At 42.5% G+C, this 22,450-nt stretch overlaps 1 protein-coding gene across 1 annotated transcript in view; it reads right to left on the bottom strand.

The window, feature by feature from the left end:
- The window catches only part of LOC133559722 (calcium-activated potassium channel subunit alpha-1a-like), a 572,272-nt gene that overhangs the window by 199,160 nt on the left and 350,662 nt on the right, over positions 1-22,450 (bottom strand). Inside the window, exons 10-14 of the mRNA XM_061911767.1 lie at positions 9,104-9,214; positions 8,917-9,022; positions 5,476-5,558; positions 5,329-5,398; positions 3,057-3,212 (exon numbers count right to left, since the gene is read on the bottom strand). Coding sequence (XP_061767751.1) covers positions 3,057-3,212; positions 5,329-5,398; positions 5,476-5,558; positions 8,917-9,022; positions 9,104-9,214 — 526 coding nt within the window. The remainder of the gene's footprint in view (positions 1-3,056; positions 3,213-5,328; positions 5,399-5,475; positions 5,559-8,916; positions 9,023-9,103; positions 9,215-22,450) is intronic.

Raw genomic sequence — 22,450 nt, 5'->3', positions numbered from 1 at the left:
GACGTTTGTATGTATGAATAACGGTGTGTGTGTGTGTGTGTGTGTGTGTGTGTGTGTGTGTGTGTGTGTGTGTGTGTGTGTGTGTGTGTGTGTGTGTTTGTATGTACAATATATTTGACCCCCAGTGTGCGTGGGAGCCAGAGTGCTGACCCAGCCGCCCAGAGAGCCCAACCCAATATTATTGTTATTATTAATGATAGTGCTTTTGTTATTGGTATTTGTATCGCTCCGTTTGTAGTGTAATAATGCTCATTGTCATTTCTGTATTATTATTTATTTCACTAACTGCTTCTTTGCTATCACTTTTACCATCATATTTGTACATATCCTTTTTGCTGATGTTGTTCTATTGTTGATGTTGTTGTGTTTGCTGTTGTTGTTGTTGTCGTCTCTCTGTCTTATCCCACCCTCCGTCTTCCCTTTTTCCCTCCTTCTATCCCCTCCTGCTGCGGCACGACTGCACCAAAATAATAATATAAATCCATTTAATAAAGTCAAACACAAATAGGGAAACAAGAGAAGGAACCCTACACTTCTCTTTTGTAAAGTAAACTTGTACGGCCGATACGGGCATCTACATCAACTATATGATATGCCTGAGAAGCTGGACAGGACAAAAAAGAAAACAAAACAACAACAAAAAAGTGCTGTTTTGTCTTCTAGTCATCCATAGAGTTTCTACTTCTATGTATTCCTAATTCACTTTAAGTGCCGTTTGTAAGTTTTACAATACAACTACAACTATTCATTAGGGGTGTAACGGTACACAAAAATATCTGTTTGGTACGTACCTCGGTTTAGAGGTCACGGTTTGGTTAATTTTCGGTACAGGAAAAAAACAACAAAATATTATTTTTTGGGTTATTTATTTACCAAATTTGTAAACAAAGGCTTGATCCTTTTAACATTGGGAACACTATAATAATTATGTTAATCAACATTAAATTGCCTCAAATTGTTGCTTAGATTAAATAAAATGACACAACTTTTCTTCTACATATAAAAATTGCAACATTAAACAGTTTTAAGTCAACTCATCATGCTTAATATGTTACAGCATTTGGGAAGCCTGTAGTTGAGTTTTATTATGTAAATGTTATATTTTTATCAACATGTGATAGCAGGGACCCTGCCATTCAAAACTTTTCTGTCCGTAAAACACACACACACACACACACACACACACACACACACACACACACACACACACACACATACATGTCTTTCCTACTTTGTGTGGACCCACGTTTGGTCAGTAGGTTGTGAGGGCCCCCCTTTCCACTATAGCTAGAAGGATGAAAAAACTATATCTCGCACTAGATGGGAGTAGAGAGTTGCAACTTAACACACACACACACACACACACACACATACACACACATTCATGTCTTGCATCCTTTTTGTGGACCCACGTTTGGTCAGTAGGTTGTGAGGGCCCCCCTTTCCACTATAGCTAGAAGGATGAAACAAAAATATCTAGCATTAGATGGGAGTAGAGAGTTGCAACTTAACACACACACACACACACACACACACACACACACACACACACACACACACACACGCACACACACTCTGTGGACCCAGGTTTGGTCAGTAAATTGTGAGGGCCCCCCTTTGCGCTATAGTTAGAAGGATGAAAAAATTATATCTCGCACTAGATGGGAGTAGAGAGTTGTAACTTAACACACACACACACACACACACAAACACATACATACACACACACACACACGTCTTGCATCCTTTTTGTGGACCCACGTTTGGTCAGTAGGTTGTGAGGGCCCCCCTTTCCACTATAGCTAGAAGGATGAAACAAAAATATCTAGCACTAGATGGGAGTAGAGAGTTGCAACTTAACACACACACACACACACACACACACACACACACACACACACACACACACACACACACACACACACACACACACACACACACACATTCATGTCTTGCATCCTTTTTGTGGACCCACGTTTGGTCAGTAGGTTGTGAGGGCCCCCCTTTCCACTATAGCTAGAAGGATGAAACAAAAATATCTAGCACTAGATGGGAGTAGAGAGTTGCAACTTAACACACACACACACACACTCACACACACACACACACACACACACACACACACACACACACACACACACACATTCATGTCTTGCATCCTTTTTGTGGACCCACGTTTGGTCAGTAGGTTGTGAGGGACCCCCTTTCCACTATAGCTAGAAGGATGAAACAAAAATATCTAGCACTAGATGGGAGTAGAGAATTGCAACTTAACACACACACACACACACACACACACACAACACACACACCGCAAAATGAGCTAACGTTACGCTGTGAGCGAGCTGAGCTGCAGTTTAAGTTTCTAGAAGGTCAACGGGCTCATTGTAATGTTAGTAGTAGTTGACTGGGAGGTGTTTATTATCATTTGGGGAGAGTACGCTGCCTTATGCTCACCTGCTAAACACCTATCTGCTCGACGCTGAAGCATTTACTACATGCGCTCTGAATACGCACTGCTGATTGGCTGTTACTGCTATGTATGTAACCAATATGTGGTCGTGTGGGTGGGACAATGCTGGGTGCTGAGACAGAGGCAGAAGAAGCAAAGCAGCTTGTTAAGACTTTAGCTTAAAAAAACCCTGTTACTGAACCGAAACCCCCGTACCGAAACGGTTCAATACAAGTACAGGTATCGTTACACCCCTAATATTCATACTTACTAAATCGACCCACGTGTGATGTCTGCAGGAATGTTTTCAGAAAGTGAATGTGGTCTGCAGATGTGGAGCCCCGGTCATTACGCGAGGATCCGTCATCTTAGCGCCAGGAGAATAGCTCTTTGATAGAGGCAAGCACCTCTTCGGCACGGAGCCGCAGAAATAGATTCCATATGAAAATATCACGGTGAAATATGACGTACTAATGGGAAGTCCGGGAGCGTCCTGCCTTGCGTCAATCTCCAAAAGAGCCGCCACTCATGTTACCCCCTCACCTCCAGTCTCCCCCACGGCTCGGGTGGGTCGAAGCCAAAAATTCTGCAAGATGAGACTCACCTCGATGAAGGACCTCATGGAGAAGAGGTTGGCCAGCATGGTGGAGAGGCCTTGGGCCAGGCAGCTCTGGGCGATGAAGCCCGCCTTCAGCTCGGCCAGACAGATGGCGTCGTCGCCCTCCTTCCAGTTCCAGCTCGGAATGTTCAGCAGATGGGCCTTCATTGGGGGGCGACATCATATATGAGGTGAGCAGCGAGCAGACACAAAACAGATCGAGGTTTCAAGGTAACAAAACACGGATTTCGGCTTTTTTTTCCCTTCCCTGGTGCAGTCTGAGCTGAAAGCAACATTTGCGCTGCCTGGTTTACTGGGCTGTGTGAGCGACAGGAAGAAAAGCTCGGATTTTGCAGTGTGTAATGTTCTTTATTTTCAATGGAATGTTTAAAGGCCTACTGAAAGCCACTACTAGCGACCACGCAGTCTGATAGTTTATATATCAATGATGAAATATTAACATTGCAACACATGCCAATACGGCCGCTTTAGTTTACTAAATTGCAATTTTAAATTTCGCGCGGAAGTATCATGCTAATACGTCGCGGTTTGATGACACGTGCGCGTTACGTCACGCATTTTCACAGCTATAAGTCGTCAGTTTTCATCGCATAATTCCACAGTATTATGGACATCAATGTTGCTGAATCTTTTGCACTTTCTTCAATGAATAATGGAGACGTCAAAGAAGAAAGCTGTAGGTATAGCTCGGTTGGTAGAGCGGCCATGCCAGCAACTTGAGGGTTGCAGGTTCGATCCCCGCTTCTGCCATCCGAGTCACTACTGTTGTGTCCTTGGGCAAGACACTTTACCCACCTGCTCCCAGTGGCACCCACACTGGTTTAAATGGAAAAATTAGATATTGGGTTTCACTATGTAAAGCGCTTTGAGTCACTTTGAGAAAAGTGCTATATAAATATACTTCACTTCACTTCACTTTAGCAACACGAACACAGCCGGTGTTTCATTCTTTACATTCCCGAAAGATGACGGTGAAGCTTTACTATGGAACAGAGCGGTCAAGCGAACACGGTTCCCTACCACATGTCAACCGGCAGGTTTCGGTGAGAAAATTGTGGTAATAAGTCGGCTCTTACCGTAGACATGAGCGGAGAGCTTGCGTCGTTCCCCCTGCACGCACCTGTCAAAGAGGCAGTTTCGACTCTCTTGCCTCCTCCCAACGGCCGCCCCCGACCGTCGGATGCTTCCACCGTTGTTGGAGGGGAAAAAAATAAAATCTCAGCCCGGCCCGACCGGCTGCGTTCACCTCGTTGAGAAACGTGGCTTCCCTCGGAGACACCGGCGGTCACCACACCCCTCCGACTTTCAGGTTGTACAAGTACGACCATATAATCTCACTAAAACACTAGTCAATCAATCAATCAATCATTTTTTACTTATATAGCCCTAAATCACTAGTGTCTCAAAGGGCTGCACAAACCACTACCACATCCTCAGTAGGCCCACATAAGGGCAAGGAAAACTCACACTCAGTGGGACGTCGGTGACAATGATGACTATGAGAACCTTGGAGAGGACAAAAGCAATGGATGTCGAGCGGGTCTAACATGATACTGTGAAAGTTCAATCCATAATGGATCCAACACAATAAGCAGATAAGGGATTTTCCAGAATTATCCTAGTAAATGTGTCTAATAACATCTGAATCGCTCTGCCGTCTAGTTGTTTTTTTTCTCGTACTTCACTCTCACTTTCCTCATCCACGAATATTTCATCCTCGCTCAAATTAATGGGGAAATCGTCGCTTTCTCGGTCCGAATCGCTCTCGCTGCTAGTGGCCATCATTATAAACAATGTTCAGATGTGAGGAGCTCCACAACCCGTGACGTCACGCGCACATCGTCTGCTACTTCCGGTACAGGCAAGGCTTTTTTATTAGCGACCAAAAGTTGCCAACTTTATCATCGATGTTCTCTACTAAATCCTTTCAGCAAAAATATGGCAAAAACGCGAAATGATCAAGTATGACACATAGAATGGACCTTTTATCCCCGTTTGAATAAGAACATCTCATTTCAGTAGGCCTTTAAGGTTTTCGTGTTGTTTATCGCCATCATAGCGCAGTCTACACATGTCTCTCATGTGTGACTGCCATCTACTGGTCACACTTATCATTACACCATGTACCAAAAAAAATAAAATTTAAATCAAGAGTAAGATTAGTAATTTAGTGTTAATATTTGAGTGGGCCCCTTTATAGTGGAAAAGTGGCCCCGAGGTGGCGAAGGTTAGGAAGCCCTGCTCTAAAGTGCCTTACCTTATTGTGATATTGAAGCATCTGTGTGATTATTCTGATCTTGGGGTGGTAGTTCTTGATGGAGATGACCCTAAAGAGGAGGGTATGGACAAAAATAATAATCGGTGACAATCATGCCGCAATCAAAACGTGGAGATGTTGAGGTACCTCATGATGTTGGAGGCGTCTTCCGCATCGGGATCCCCACAGTATTTGTTGGCCAGGATGAGGCAGGCATGCGCTGACTCGATCTATGCAATCAATGTGGGATTTGTCGTTAACAAACATCAGCCTGAACAAATCAAATATTTCTGCATTTTATCACGTTTCTCCTCTCTAATATGTGTTTTATTAACTCTACAGACATTTTCCTTAGTTATACCACATCGTGACTTCTTAATAATTAAGATTATCAATGTTTAACCTGTCTGTGGTATACATTTACCATTTGTGGAGAGGCGGAGCCGGCGAAGGAGCAGCGGGGTAGGGCATGCTGTAGCCCGGCCCAAGATGGCGGCGAGGAGGCGGAGAATGCGGGCCAGCGGCGAGGCGGGGCGCGCCGGGAGCAACGCCACAAGAGAGATCAGGTGCGTGGATCGCGCACCTGGACACCACTGACGTATCTCCTTTCGATGTATAAAAGGGGAGGAGGAGGAGAGAACGGGGCAGAAGGAGTTGGAGAGCCTGCAGCAGTGCATGAAGAGTGGAAGCAACATGGAGCAAGATGCAGACGACGACGACGGGGGCGGTTGAAAGCGACCGAAGAGCGAGCAGTGAGAGCACGGTCGGCTGAAAAGCAACCCGCAAAAGACTGTTCTTATTTGAAAAAAAACGATCACTGGATCGGTTTGCAGCGACCGGAATGAGAATCAGCACCTCCAAGTCCGAGTCCATGGTTCTCGCCCGGAAAAGGGTGGAGTGCCATCTCCGGGTTGGGGAGGAGACCCTGCCCCAAGTGGAGGAGTTCAAGTACCTAGGAGTCTTGTTCACGAGTGGGTGAAGAGTGGATCGTGAGATCGACAGGCGGATCGGTGCGGCGTCTTCAGTAATGCGGACGTTGTACCGATCCGTTGTGGTGAAGAAGGAGCTGAGCCGGAAGGCAAAGCTCTCAATTTACCGGTCGATCTACGTTCCCATCCTCACCTATGGTCATGAGCTTTGGGTCATGACCGAAAGGATAAGATGACGGGTATAAGCGACCGAAATGAGTTTCCTCCGCTGTGTGGCGGGGCTCTCCCTTAGAGATAGGGTGAGAAGCTCTGCCATCCGGGAGGAACTCAAAGTAAAGCCGCTGCTCCTCCACATCGAGAGGAGCCAGATGAGGTGGTTCGGGCATCTGGTCAGGATGCCACCCGAACGCCTCCCTAGGGAGGTTTTTAGGGCACGTCCAACCGGTAGGAGGCCACGGGGAAGACCCAGGACACGTTGGGAAGACTATGTCTCCCGGCTGGCCTGGGAACGTCTCGGGATCCCCCGGGAAGAGCTGGACGAAGTGGCTGGGGAGAGGGAAGTCTGGGTTTCCCTGCTTAGGCTGTTGCCCCCGCGACCCGACCTCGGATAAGCGGCAGAAGATGGATGGATGGATGGATGAAAAATAAAGAACAGTCTTTTGCGGGTTGCTCTTCAAGCTGACTGTTCATTTGTTATCCAAATAAGAACAGTCTTTTGCGGGTTGCTTTTCAGCCGACCGTGCTCTCACTGCTCGCTCTTCGGTCGCTTTCAACCTCCCCCGTCGTCGTCGTTTGCGTCTTGCTTTCTGTCGCTTCCGCTCTTCATGCAATGCTGCAGGCTCTCCAATTCCTTCTGCCCCGTCCTCTCCTCCTTCTCCCCTTTTAAACATTGAGAGGAGATACGTCAGTTGTGTCCAGGTGCGCGATCCACGCACCTGATCTCTCTTGTGGCGTCGCTCTCGGCACGCCCCGCCTCGCCGCTTGCCCGCATTCTCCGCCTCCTCGCCGCTGCTCCTTCGCCGGCTCCTCCTCTCCACACCAATTGTTTAGATATTATGGAATATTAAGACAATGTGCATGATTAAAGTTAAAAGTTAATAATTTTATACACTCATATACTGTAAGTTCATCTGAGTTAATGTTTATGTCCGCACAATTAAGTCAGTGTAAAAATATGCAATTAGATTCAAAATTAATTAATTAAATTAAAATACAAATGTGTTACGGGCTAATTTTTTAACATTTGAAGTACCGGTCTCATTATTTCATGATCATGATAGATTGATATAAAAATAAATAAACGTGTAGTAATAAAGTGAGAACCAAAAACAAAAGTAGCTTTTACAGTAGTTTATGATGATAACATTGTAATAGTGCGACAAAAAAGTTGATAGTATAACAGAAGTATTAAAGCATAATAATAATAATAACATTGTTATTAAAAAAATGTGTTACTTCCCTATAATAGAATAGAATAGAAAGTACTTTTCTAATCCCTGGGGGAAATTCAGCAATAATAACGCAATATTAAGCAAAAAAGAAATGAAGTCGCAACAGAATAAGTCGTAATCTTACGAGAAAACGTTTCAATTCAACAAAGAAAAACTTTGTAAATAGTCAAAGGGATTATTTACTTTAAAAATATGAAGTACCCGTCTCATCATTTCATGATAATGTCAAAATAGTTCAATAGAAAAATAAATAAGTGTAATAATAAAGTGAGAACCGTAAACAAATATAGCTTTCACAGTAGTTTATGATAACATTGTAATAGTACGACAAAAAGTTGATAGTACAACAGAAGTATTTGAGCATAGTAATAATAATAATAATAATGTTATGAAAAAAAGTTGTTACTTCCCTATAATAGAATAGAATAGAAAGTACTTTATTGATCCCTGGGGGAAATTTAGCAATAATAACACAAATGAAGTCGTAACAGAAAAAGTCGTAATCTTGCGAGAAAACGTTTCAATTCAACAAAAAAAAAGTTTCTACTTATGTACTCGTACGACCAAAAGATAGTAATGACGAGAAACAATCACATTGTCAAGAAAAAACAGTCGTAATGCTACGAGAAAAATTCTTCATTTTCCAATGAGGTTCGAATCACAGAAAAATGTAACGTGGCGACAAGGTAAAAAGTCGAAATGTTACGGAAAAAGTTACTTAAGACCGAAAAGTCATGATGGTGTGAGATTCAAATTGAGTTGAAATTTTACGTGGAAAAAATGGCTACGTCACCAAAACGTCGTAATAGTGTGATAGACATCGTAACAGACATAATTGTAAAAAAAAAAAAAAGAATTCAAGTTACAAGTTCTGTGATTATAAAGTTGTAACGGTCTAGGAAAGAACTTTGTAACAGAAAAAAGACAATTTTACTTTTCCGAATTAAACAATTTTAATTTATCTACGTATTTTTTTGTTTTGTTTTGTTTACATCTTTCGTATAATTTCAAGCTTCTTTCTTTCTTTCTTAATCCTAAGCATTTAACAATTCAAAACTACTGGACATTATTTGAATTGTTACAAACATTGCAAGGAAAAAGGAATAATACATAAAAAAACTAAAAAAACGTGAAATTCATTTTTTTTAGTTTTAAGTTGAAGTTTTAGTGGCCAAAGAAACGTGATATTCTGCGTTAACGGACCGTACCTTGACTCGAGCCAGGTCGTGGGGGTTGAGCACAGATCCCTGGTAGAACTCGACTTGGGTAAAATGGCGTTTGAACAAGGCTTCCAGCTCAAGATTAGGGGAAATACTAGCAAACACAAAGAGACGATGTGAATACACGAATACAGATGGGCTGATTTTGAACGTAGGAGCTGGAGGGCGAACTTACTTATGGAGAAAAACAATTTCTACATTGACATCATCCCTGTCCTTGTGTAGGAAGTCTTTGAGGAAGTTGGAGACACTTTCGAGGGTAATGTGACCGCAGACCACAATATGCCTGAAAGGGGACGGGAGGCGGAGAAATCATGTAGAGAGCGCCACATAAATCATTGCGGACACTGGCATGTCTCCCGAACCTCATCAGCCAAAACCAAAAAAACAAAAATAAAAGCATTTTAAAAGCAAAAGCATAATTGAATTTCCATTAAAGTCAGTATTTTTCCCCCCCTTGTCATGAAAAAGTGGTTAAATTCCACAGGACGAGCGCAATCTGTCTATGTTTTAGTTTTTTCCTCTGCATTTGTCTGTTTCCTCTGTGTTTAGTATCTCCTGTCTAGTGCTCTTATTTTGTCAGCTTCCTGTCTTGTTCCCTTAAGCTGTGTTCCTCCTCAGCTGCGGCTGATTGGCACCTGGCCACACCTGTTGCCAATCAGCCCGCTCCTATTTCTACCTGCTTTGTCTTGTGTCAGTCGCTGGATCATTTGGGGCGTTATGGCGTAGTGCAGGGGTGCCCACACTTTTTCTGCAGGCGAGCTACTTTTCAATTGACCAACTCGAGGGGATCTACCTCACTTATATATATCATTTATATTTATTTATTTATGAAAGAGACATTTTTGTAAACAAGTTAAATGTGTTTAATGATAATACAAGCATGTGTAACACATATAGATGGCTTTCTTTCACAAAGACAAGAATATAAGTTGGTGTATTACCTGATTCTGATGACTTGCATTGATCGGAATCAGACAGTAATGATGATAACGCCCACATTTTCAAATGGAGGAGAAAAAAAGTGGTCCTTTCTGTACAATACCACATGAAAGTGGTTGGTTTTTGGCATCTAATTCATCCAGCTTCCATACACTTTACAAGAAAAACATTGGCGGCCAATTCCGTAGCTTGCTTGATTGACATTCACGGCACCCGAGGGTCTTGTGAGATGACGCTGGCTGCTGCCAGTTCATTATTATGAAAAAATGACCGAGAGGAAGGCGAGAAACACTTTTTATTTCAACAGACTTTCGCGCCGTCCCTTCCGTCAAAACTCTAAAGGCCGACTGCACATTTCCTATCTTCACAATAAAAGCCCTGCTTCATGCTGCCTGCGCTAACAAAATAAGAGTCTCGGAAAGCTGGCGTGCACAAGTGATGTGCACGCCAGCTTTCTGAGGGATCGCTTGTGCACGCCAGTTTTCCGAGACTCTTATTTTGTTAGCGCAGGCAGCATGAAGCAGGGCTTTTATTGTGAAGATAGGAAATGTGCAGTCGGCCTTTAGAGTTTTGACGGAAGGTACGGCGCGAGAGTCTGTTGAAATAAAAAGTGTTCCTCGCCTTCCTCTCGGTCATATTTTCATAATAATGATCTTGCAGCAGCCAGCGTCATCTCACAAGACCCTCCGGTACCGTGAATGTCATTTAAGTGACGTCTTGGTGAAGATTGATGATCACTCATTTTTAGGTCTATTTTTTTTAAAAGCCTGGCTGGTGATCGACTGACACACCCCCCGCGGTCGACTGGTAGCTCGCCATCGACGTAATGGGCACCCCTGGCGTAGTGGGTAGAGCGGCCGCGCCAGAAACCTGAGGGTTGCAGGTTCGCTTCCCACCTATGGACATCCAAATCGCTGCCGTTGTGTCCTTGGGCAGGGCACTTCACCCTTTGCCCCCGTTGCCGCTCACACCGGTGAATGAATGATGAATGAATGATTGGTGGTGGTCGGAGGGGCCGTAGGCGCAAACTGGCAGCCACGCTTCCGTCAGTCTACCCCAGAGCAGCTGTGGCTACAGATGTAGCTTACCACCACCAGGTGTGAATGAATGATGGGTTCCCACTTGTCTGTGAGCGCTTTGAGTATCTAACAGTAGAAAAGCGCGATATAAATCTAATTCATTATTATTATTATTATCATTGTATTGTATTGTCTTTGCCACATATCACTCATATACCTGTCGTGTTGTTTTGTTACAGCTACTACCTGTCATGCTACATTTTGTCCGGGTCGTCGTAGCGGTAAGCTGTTTCTGTTAGCATTAGTTATTTCCAGTTTTTCTGTTTGCTATCCACTAGCTTCCATGCTAAAGTTCCTTTTTGTTTTCTGGCTTCCAGTGCTAGCTCCCTTAGTTTGTTATTCCGCCCACGTGCGTGCTTTTTGTTTGTTCTTGTTTTGTTTGAATTAAATCATGTTTTCATACTCTATGCCTGCCTCCGTCTCTGCATCTTGGGGTTCAACATCAAATACCTATGACAACTTCAGAAAATGTAAGTACAAACCCTGTTTCCATATGAGTTGGGAAATTGTGTTAGATGTAAATATAAACAGAATACAATAATTTGCAAAATCCTTTTCAACCCATATTCAGTTGTATATGCTACAAAGACAACATATTTGATGTTCAAACTGATAAACATTTGTTGTTGTTGCAAATAATCATTAACTTTAGAATTTGATCCCAGCAACACGTGACAAAGAAGTTGGGAAAGGTGGCAATAAATACTGATCAAGTTGAGGAATGCTCATCAAACACTTATTTGGAACATCCCACAGGTGTGCAGGCTGATTGGGAACAGGTGGGTGCCATGATTGGGTATAAAAACAGCTTCCCCAAAAAAATGCTCAGTCTTTCACAAGAAAGGATGGGGCGAGGTACACCCCTTTGTCCACAACTGCGTGAGCAAATAGTCAAACAGTTTAAGAACAACGTTTCTCAAAGTGCAATTGCATGAAATTTAAGGATTTCAACATCTACGCTCCATAATATCAGCAAAAGGTTCGGAGAATCTGGAGAAATCACTCCACGTAAGCGGCATGGCCGGAAACCAACATTGAATGACCGTGACCTTCGATCCCTTAGACGTCACTGTATCAAAAACCGACATCAATATCTCAAGGATATCACCACAAGGGCTTAAGAAAACACGTCAGAAAACCACTGTCACTAAATACAGTTTGTCGTTACATCTTTAAGTGCGAGTAAAAGCTCTAATATGCAAAGCAAAAGCCATTTATCAACAACATCCAGAAACGCCGGCGGCTTCTCTGGGCCTGAGATAATCTAAGTTGGACTGATGCAAAGTGGAAAAGTGTTCTGACGAGTCTACAATTTCAAATTGTTTTTGGAAATATTAGACATTGTGTCATCCGGACCAAAGGGGAAGCGAGCCATCGAGACTGTTATTGATGGAAAGTTGAAAAGCCAGCATGTGTGATGGTATGGGGGTGCATTAGTGCCCAAGGCATGGGTAACTTACACAACTGTGAAGGCACCATTAATGCTGAAAGGTACATACAGGTTTTGGAACAACATATGCTGCCATCCAAGCGCCGTGTTTTTCAAGGACGCCCCTGCTTATTTCAGTTAGACAATGCCAAGCCACATTCAGCACGTGTTACAACAGCGTGGCTTCGTAAAAAAAGAGTGCGGGTACTTTCCTGGCCCGCCTGCAGTCCAGACCTGTCTCCCATGGAAAATGTGTGGTGCATTATGAAGCGTAAAATACGACAGCGGAGACCCCGGACTGTTGAAGGACTGAAGCTCTACATAAAACAAGAATGGGAAAGAATTCCACTTTCAAAGCGTCAACAATTAGTTTCCTCAGTTCCCAAACGTCTATTGAGTGTTGTTGAAAGAAAAGGTGATGTAACACAGTGGTGAACATGCCCTTTCCCAACTACTTTGGCACGTGTTGCAGCCATGAAATTCTAAGTCAATTATTATTTGCAAAAAAAAATACAGTTTATCAGTTTGAACATCAAATATGTTGTCTTTGTAGCATATTCAACTGAATATGGGTTGGAAAGGATTTGCAAATCATTGTATTCTGTTTATATTTACATCTAATACAATTTCCCAACTCATATGGAAACGGGATTTGTAAGTATAATCATATGAAAGTCGTCCCTTCGGCCAAACCGCCGCCCCCGTGAGTGGGATGCAAGTTGACAAAGACGTGCACGTCAATATAATCGCACTCAACAACAACAAAAAATAATTTCAAAGCGATTCCAGGGAGTTGACACAAACTCTAAACAGGAGCGCCTGACAAATCTTTGGCAGGAGGTCACGGCGGCGGAGGATTTCTGTCAGGCGGTGATTGCCGTGGCGAGGGAAGCGGGACGTCACGTGGGAGTAAGACGTCCAACTTGGGATGTAAGTACGCACCGCCGGCGACCTTCACCGCTTTTGACGTGTGCTTCTTGCAGATATTTAATTCAAATTATAATTAAAATTTCCGTTTTTGCGGTGCAGAAAAACAGGCCGGAAACTGAAATCCAAGTAAGATTAAATATCTCCAATAAGGGCGGTATAACTCGGTTGGTAGAGCGGCCCTGCCAGCAACTTGAGGGTTCCAGGTTCGATCCCCGCTTCAGCCATCCGAGTCACTGCCGTTGTGTCCTTGGGCAAGACACTTTACTGCTCCCAGTGCCACCCTCACTGGTTTAAATGTAACTCAGATATTGGGTTTCACTATGTAAAGTGCTTTGAGTCACTAGAGAAAAGCGCTATATAAATATAATTCACTTCATTTACATTGTGAAATCTAAGCTGTTTTTTTTTTGTTTTTTTGAATCAGTGTGGGTGGCACTGGGAGCAAGTGGATAAAGGGTAGAGACAAGGTTGGCAGAAGTGGGGATCGAACCTGGAACCCTCAAGTCGCTGTCACGGCCAATCTACCAACCGAGCTGTACCGCCCCACTACTGCTGAGTATTGTGTCCAAACAGCTCCATTTTTGTTACTTCAAATTCAGGAATATAAATCAATCAATGGCTAAATCGAACCAATCGTTACACCCCTAATGTTCACAAACCGCATTTTAAGTCACTTTTGCACAATTATAACAAAATATTCACATTCTTTATCGGTCCCCATTAATCACACGTTCATCCATCCATTTTCTACCGCTTATTCCCTTTATTATTGCTCATAATTCAGTTTAATATTATAGTTCTATCTTATTCTGCTGCAAATGATACGAGACGAGCCCCCACATATGTTATACCATAGGAAAAGTCTCGTTCGCGGTACTCTAAATTGGAAAAATTTTGTGTTACCATGGCAACGCTATTCACAAATTACCCGAGCAAATCTAGGAACGAGAACCATTCAATAATTATTTGGCTTAATCGGCTATTTAGTCATAGCTGTCCTACGAAATAAGACAACCTTGCCATGTTGAACTCTTCAGTTCATCCATCCCATCCATTTTCTACCGCTTATTCCCTTTTGGGGTCGCGGGGGGCGCTGGTGCCTAGCTCAGCTACAATCGGGCGGAAGGCGGCGTACACCCTGGACAAGTCGCCACCTCATCGCAGGGCCAACACAGATAGACAGACATTATTATTATTATTATTGCTCATAATTCAGTTTAATATTAAAGTTCTAGGCCCTGCGATGAGGTGGCGACTTGTCCAGGGTGTACGCCGCCTTCCGCCCGATTGTAGCTGAGATAGGCGCCAGCGCCCCCCGCGACCCCAAAAGGGAATAAGCGGTAGGAAATGGATGGATGGATTAAAGTTCTATCTTATTCTGCTGCAAATGATACGAGACGAGCCCCCACATATGTTATACCATAGGAAAAGTCTCGTTCGCGGTACTCTAAACTGGGAACATTTCGTGTTACCATGGCAACGCTATTCACAAATGACTGCGCAAATCCAGGAACGAGAACCATTCAAGAATTATTTGGCTTAATCGGCTCTTTAGTCATAGCTGTCTCACGAAATAAGACAACCTTGCCATGTTGAACTCTTCAGTTCATCCATCACATCCATTTTCTACCGCTTATTCCCTTTTGGGGTCGCTGGCGCCTATCTCAGCTACAATCGGGCGGAAGGCGACGTACACCCTGGACAAGTCTCCACCTCATCGCAGAGCCAACACAGATAGACAGACATTATTATTATTATTATTGCTCATAATTCAGTTTAATATTAAAGTTCTAGGCCCTGCGATGAGGTGGCGACTTGTCCAGGGTGTACGCTGCCTTCCGCCCGATTGTAGCTGAGATAGGTGCCAGCGCCCCCCGTGACCCCAAAAGGGAATAAGCGGTAGGAAATGGACGGATAGATTAAAGTTCTATCTTATTCTGCTGCAAATGATACGAGACGAGCCCCCACATATGTTATACCATAGGAAAAGTCTCGTTCGCGGTACTCTAAATTGGGAACATTTCGTGTTACCATGGCAACGCTATTCACAAATTACCCGAGCAAATCTAGGAACGAGAACCATTCAATAATTATTTGGCTTAATCGGCTCTTTAGTCATAGCTGTCTCACGAAATAAGACAACCTTGCCATGTTGAACTCTTCAGTTCATCCATCCCATCCATTTTCTACCGCTTATTCCCTTTTGGCGTCGCGGGGGGCGCTGGCGCCTAGCTCAGCTACAATCGGGCGGAAGGCGGGGTACACCCTGGACAAGTCGCCACCTCATCGCAGGGCCAACACAGATAGACAGACATTATTATTATTATTATTGCTCATAATTCAGTTTAATATTAAAGTTCTAGGCCCTGCGATGAGGTGGCGACTTGTCCAGGGTGTACGCCGCCTTCCGCCCGATTGTAGCTGAGATAGGCGCCAGCGCCCCCCGTGACCCCAAAAGGGAATAAGCGGTAGGAAATGGACGGATGGATTAAAGTTCTATCTTATTCTGCTGCAAATGATACGAGACGGACCCCCACATATGTTATACCATAGGAAAAGTCTCGTTCGCGGTACTCTAAATTGGGAACATTTCGTGTTACCGTGGCAACGCTATTCACAAATTACCCGAGCAAATCTAGGAACGAGAACCATTCAAGAATTATTTGGCTTAATCGGCTCTTTAGTCATAGCTGTCTCACGAAATAAGACAACCTTGCCATGTTGAACTCTTCAGTTCATCCATCACATCTATTTTCTACCGCTTATTCCCTTTTGGGGTCGCTGGCGCCTATCTCAGCTACAATCGGGCGGAAGGCGACGTACACCCTGGACAAGTCTCCACCTCATCGCAGAGCCAACACAGATAGACAGACATTATTATTGCTCATAATTCAGTTTAATATTAAAGTTCTAGGCCCTGCGATGAGGTGGCGACTTGTCCAGGGTGTACGCTACCTTCCGCCCGATTGTAGCTGAGATAGGCGCCAGCGCCCCCCGCGACCCCAAAAGTGAATAAGCGGTAGGAAATGGACGGATAGATTAAAGTTCTATCTTATTCTGCTGCAAATGATACGAGACGAGCCCCCACATATGTTATACCATAGGAAAAGTCTCGTTCGCGGTACTCTAAATTGGGAACATTTCGTGTTACCATGGCAACGCTATTCACAAATTACCCGAGCAAATCTAGGAACGAGAACCATTCAATAATTCCATCCATCCATTTTCTACCGCTTATTCCCTTTCGGGGTCGCGGGGGGCGCTGGCGCCTATCTCAGCTACAATCGGGCGGAAGGCAGGGTACACCCTGGACAAGTCGCCACCTCATCGCAGGGCCAACACAGATAGACAGACATTATTATTGCTCATAATTCAGTTTAATATTAAAGTTCTAGGCCCTGCGATGAGGTGGCGACTTGTCCAGGGTGTACGCTGCCTTCCGCCCGATTGTAGCTGAGATAGGCGCCAGCGCCCCCCGCGACCCCAAAAGGGAATAAGCGGTAGGAAATGGATGGATGGATTAAAGTTCTATCTTATTCTGCTGCAAATGATACGAGACGAGCCCCCACATATGTTATACCATAGGAAAAGTCTCGTTCGCGGTACTCTAAATTGGGAACATTTCGTGTTACCATGGCAACGCTATTCACAAATTACCCGAGCAAATCTAGGAACGAGAACCATTCAATAATTATTTGGCTTAATCGGCTCTTTAGTCATAGCTGTCCTACGAAATAAGACAACCTTGCCATGTTGAACTCTTCAGTTCATCCATCCCATCCATTTTCTACCGCTTATTCCCTTTTGGGGTCGCGGGGGGCGCCGGCGCCTATCTCAGCTACAATCGGGCGGAAGGCGGGGTACACCCTGGACAAGTCGCCACCTCATCGCAGGGCCAACACACATGGACAGACATTATTATTATTATTATTGCTCGTAATTCAGTTTAATATTAAAGTTCTAGGCCCTGCGATGAGGAGGCGACTTGTCCAGGGTGTACGCTGCCTTCCGCCCGATTGTAGCTGAGATAGGGGCCAGCGCCCCCCGCGACCCCAAAAGGGAATAAGCGGTAGGAAATGGATGGATGGATTAAAGTTCTATCTTATTCTGCTGCAAATGATACGAGACGAGCCCCCACATATGTTATACCATAGGAAAAGTCTCGTTCGCGGTATTCTAAACTGGGAACATTTCGTGTTACCGTGGCAACGCTATTCACAAATTACCCGAGCAAATCCCGGAACGAGAACCATTCAAGAATTATTTGGCTACGCTCGGCTTTTAGTCATAGCTGTCTCACGAAATAAGACAACCTCGCCATGTTGAACTCTTCAGTTCAGTTTTTTTTTTAAAAGCAATCACCGCCAACAGAGGATTCAAACTTAGAACCGTGCGTTGACGCAAATGAGCGCGGACGCTTGGCAGACACGCTAATTACCCGATGGACACGCGTAACAATATCTCATAATGACGACCGCCTCGTCCGCCACTTAGCGGGACATGCGAGGAGACAATTGAGACGTTTTAGTTTTTGGGGATCTGGCAGGGAACACGTCGGCACTCAAGACTCGGGGGGGAGGATAAAGTTACTCTTTCCTTGAATGAAAGAGTTCCCCCCTACATGAGGACGATGGATTTGCGGTGACAGTTCTCTTAAACGTCATTGTCGGGCGCTCACAGGGCAGGACCGCGCTTATTAAGCCGTAATAGTTTGGGGTGGAATTCCACTCGCCGTCACGTGATTTGATGTTGATGTTGCTTGAGAGCGGCAGTTGGCTTAATCCAAGGGTGTCAAACTCAAACACAGAGTGGGCCACAATTTAAAACTGAACAAAGGCCAAGGTTGAACAAATAAACATTTTAAATAGGCACCCAAACAAGTTTTGCAATGAATATTGAACAAAATAGGGCAGCACGGGGGTAAAGGGGTTAGTGCATCTGCCTCACAATACGAAGGTCCTGAGTAATCCTGGGTTCAATCCCAGGCTCGGGATCTTTCTGTGTTGGTTCCCTCCAGGTACTCGGGCTTCCTCCCAAGGAACAGGCAGACTTTATATAACATAATAGTGCAAAATCAACTTTCAAAAAACATCAGTGGTATATTAAATAAAATTTAATTAAAAAAAGCCTTCTGAGGTAAACATCAACACTAACTTTTTCCACGAGCTAATAAATTCAAAAATAGAATAAAAATTAGGTGGGCGGGGTTTGGTAGTAGCGGGGGGTGTATATTGAGCGTTCCGGAAGAGTTAGTGCTGCAAGGGGTTCCGAGGTATTTGTTCTGTTGTGTTTATGTTGTGTTACGTCCTTCTTTCATCTCCGTAATATCGCTAAAATTCGCTCCATTTTGTCCACTAAAGACGCCGAGATCATTATCCATGCGTTTGTTACGCCTCGTCTCGATTACTGTAACGTATTATTTTCGGGTCTCCCCATGTCTACCATTAAAAGATTACAGTTGGTACAAAATGCGGCTGCTAGACTTTTGACAAGAACAAGAAAGTTTGATCATATTACGCCTATACTGTATATACCTTTATATACATATATACATACATATATACCTATACTGTTTATACCTTTATATACATATATACATTCATATATACCTATACTGTATATACCTTTATATACATATATACATACATATATACCTATACTGTATATACCTTTATATACATATATACATACATATATACCTATACTGTATATACCTTTATATACATATATACATACATATATACCTATACTGTATATACCTTTATATACATATATACATACATATATACCTATACTGTATATACCTTTATATACATACATATCTATTTTTAGGAACACTAATACAAAACTTCACAATAATGTCTGATTGAATGCTAAAAACGTTATGACAGAGCGCCTTAAAAAACGTAATGGAATTTTACATTTTTCTATGAAGGATAAAACACTGAATATTGAGAAATGGTCAAAGAGTCAAAACGTAGGCAACACTTTTCCTTTTGTGAAAAAAGTGTCTAATATAAATGGCTTTTTTCCCGTGCCATTGGTTTATACTAAGGCTGGGCGATATATCGATATACTCGATATGTTTTGTCTCTGTGCGAAATATAACATGACTATATCATGATATTCGGGTATACGTTCTCACCTAGTTGCTTTTAGCTGCGGGTATTACACTGACGCTTTCTTGTTATCACTTGTTTTCTGTCTTTTAAATGTTTTCTTTCCGGTGATATATAAGTTTTTTGTTTTTTTCGGGTTCACGTCAGGACTCTGTGCAGGCTAGTCAAGTTCATCAAAATCAAAATCGTAGCTCTTTGTTTGTTTTTGAGTTACTCCTTTTCTGTCTTTGTGTCCTTCTGTTCATTTCTTTTTGTCTATTTGCAGTATTAGGCTAGTTAGCAAGCACTCTTGATGATGCTATATTTACTCTATGATTTGTGGTTATTTATATTGCTAGCTGACTAGCATTATCACTTTTTATGTAGCTAACTGGTGTCTGTTATGTATGTTGCTTTTTAGTTTGTACTTGTTTTCTGTCTTTTAAATGTTTTCTTTCCGGTGATATACAGTATGTAAGTTTTTTTTTTCTTCGGGTTCATGTCAGGACTCTGTGCAGGCCAGTCAAGTTCATCAAAATCAAAATTGTTGCTCTTTGTTTGTTTTTGAGTTACTCCTTTTCTGTCTTTGTGTCCTTCTGTTCATTTCTTTTTGTCTATTTGCAGTATTAGGCTAGTTAGCAAGCACTCTTGATGATGCTATATTTACTCTATGATTTGTGGTTATTTATATTGCTAGCTGACTAGCATTATCACTTTTTATGTAGCTAACTGGTGTCTGTTATGTATGTTGCTTTTTTGTTTGTACTTGTTTTCTGTCTTTTGAATGTTTTCTTTCCAGTGATATACAGTATGTAAGATTTATATTTTTTTTCCGGGTTCAGGTCAGGACTCTGTGCAGGCCAGTCAAGTTCATCAAAATCAAAATTGTTGCTCTTTGTTTGCTTTTGAGTTACTCCATCTCTGTCTTTGTGTCCTTCTGGTCATTTATTTTTGTCTATTTGCAGTATTAGGCTAGTTAGCAAGCACTCTTGATGATGCTATATTTACTCTATGATTTGTGGTTATTTATATAGCTAGCTAACTAGCATTATCACTTTTTATGTAGCTAACTGGTGTCTGTTATGTATGTTGCTTTTTTGTTTGTACTTGTATTCTGTCTTTTAAATGTTTTCTTTCCAGTGATATACGGTACGTAGCTAGCTAGCAAACACTCTTTACAATTTTCTATCTAATGTACAATCTCTGGCTAGTTGTACAGCTCGCTAACTAGAACTATTACTTAATGTAACTACTGTTGTCTGTTTGTTATTTATGTTAATTTAGCAAGCTCGCAGTTGCTCTTGCTGTTTGTTTGTTTGTTTGTTTGTTTGTTTTTTTCAGGTCCAGGTCAGGACTCTGAGCAGGCCAGTCAAGTTCATTCTTGTAGTTGAGTTTGGAATATTTAGGAGCGAGGACATTTCACTACATTATTACTGTTTATGTAGCTAACTGTTGTTTGTTATTTATGTTAATTTAGTTGCTCTCGCTGTTTTTTGCTTTATTTTTTCGGGTTCAGGTCAGGACTCTGTGCAGGCTAGTCAAGTTAATACGCACAAGTTCTTATAATAAAGCCGACAGTTGACTTTGGAACAGTTAAGAGTGAGGAAATTTCACGACTGGATTTGTTGCACAGGTGGCATCCTATGACAGTTACACGCTGGAAATCACTGAGAGTGGCCCATTCTTTCACGAATGTTTGTGGAAACATTATTGCTGTTTATGTAGCTATTTATTATTATTTATGTTGATTTAGTTGCTCTTGCTGTTTGTTTGTTTTTGATTTTTTTTCCGGGTTCAGGTCAGGACTCTGTGCAGACCAGTCAAGTTGATCCCCACATTTTCTTATAATAAAGCCGACCGTGGACTTTGAAATATTTAGGAGCGAGGACATTTCACTACTGGATTTGTTGCACAGGTGGCATCCTACGACAGTTCCATGCTGGAAATCACTGAGAGCGGCCCATTCTATCTCAAATGTTTGTAGAAATAGTCTCGATGCCTCAGTGCTTGATTTTATGTACCTGTGGTGATTGGGACACCTGATTCTGATCATTTGTATGGGTGGCAAAATACTTTTGGCAATATAGTGTATCTATCCATCTATCATCTTTATATTGCTGGCTAACTCGTAGTCAAATGTACTAATTAGGTTAGCTAACTGGTGTCTATCTGTTATGTTTGTTGCTTTCTTGTTATTACTTGTTTTCTGTCTTTTAAATGTTTTCTTTCTGGAGATTTACAGTATGTAGCTAGCTAGCAAACACTCTTTACAATTTTCTATCTACTGTATAATCTCTGGCTAGTTGTCCTGTTCGCTAACTAGCATTATTATTTAATGTAACTAACTGCTTTCCGTTTGTTATTTGTGTTAATTTAGCTAGCTTGCCGTTGCTCTTTTTTTGTTGTTTTTTTCAGGCTTCAGGTCAGGACTCTGAGCGGGCCAGTCAAGTTCATCCCTGTAGTTGACTATGGAATGTTTCAGAGGGAAGACATTTCACGATTGGATTTGTTAAACTGGTGGCATCCTACGACAGTTCCATGCTGGAAATAGCTGAAAGCGGCCCATTCTTTCACATATGTTTGTAGAAAGAGTCTCCATGCCTAAGTGCTTGATTATATGATTATTGATACAATCACTTCTGGAAATCTTTTGGTCAAAATTTCAAGCAGAAGCTTGTGGATGGCTGCCAAAAGCGCCTTATTGCAGTGAAACTCACCAAGGGACATGTAAGCAAATATTAAAATTGCTGTTTGTATACTTTTGAACCAGCACATTTGCTCACATTTTCAGTCGACTCTTAATAAATTCATAAAAGAATCAAACTTCTTTTTTGTGACCGACAAGTATGTGCTCCAATCACAAAAAAAGTTGTAGAAATGATTGGAAACTCAAGACAGCCATGATGTTCTTTACAAGTGGATGTCAACTTTTGACCACCAAGTGCAAACATTAATATTGGAAACCATTTGAAGAAAACGTTAAAAAAAGAGCATTGCAGTACAAATCAAGCCAGTGAACCGCCAAACTAAATCACATGATCGAA

Source organism: Nerophis ophidion, linkage group LG09 (assembly GCF_033978795.1).
Source record: "Nerophis ophidion isolate RoL-2023_Sa linkage group LG09, RoL_Noph_v1.0, whole genome shotgun sequence".
NCBI lineage: Eukaryota > Metazoa > Chordata > Actinopteri > Syngnathiformes > Syngnathidae > Nerophis > Nerophis ophidion.
Note: the sequence above shows the minus strand (reverse complement) of the source record. Positions and strands in the feature narration are given on the sequence as shown.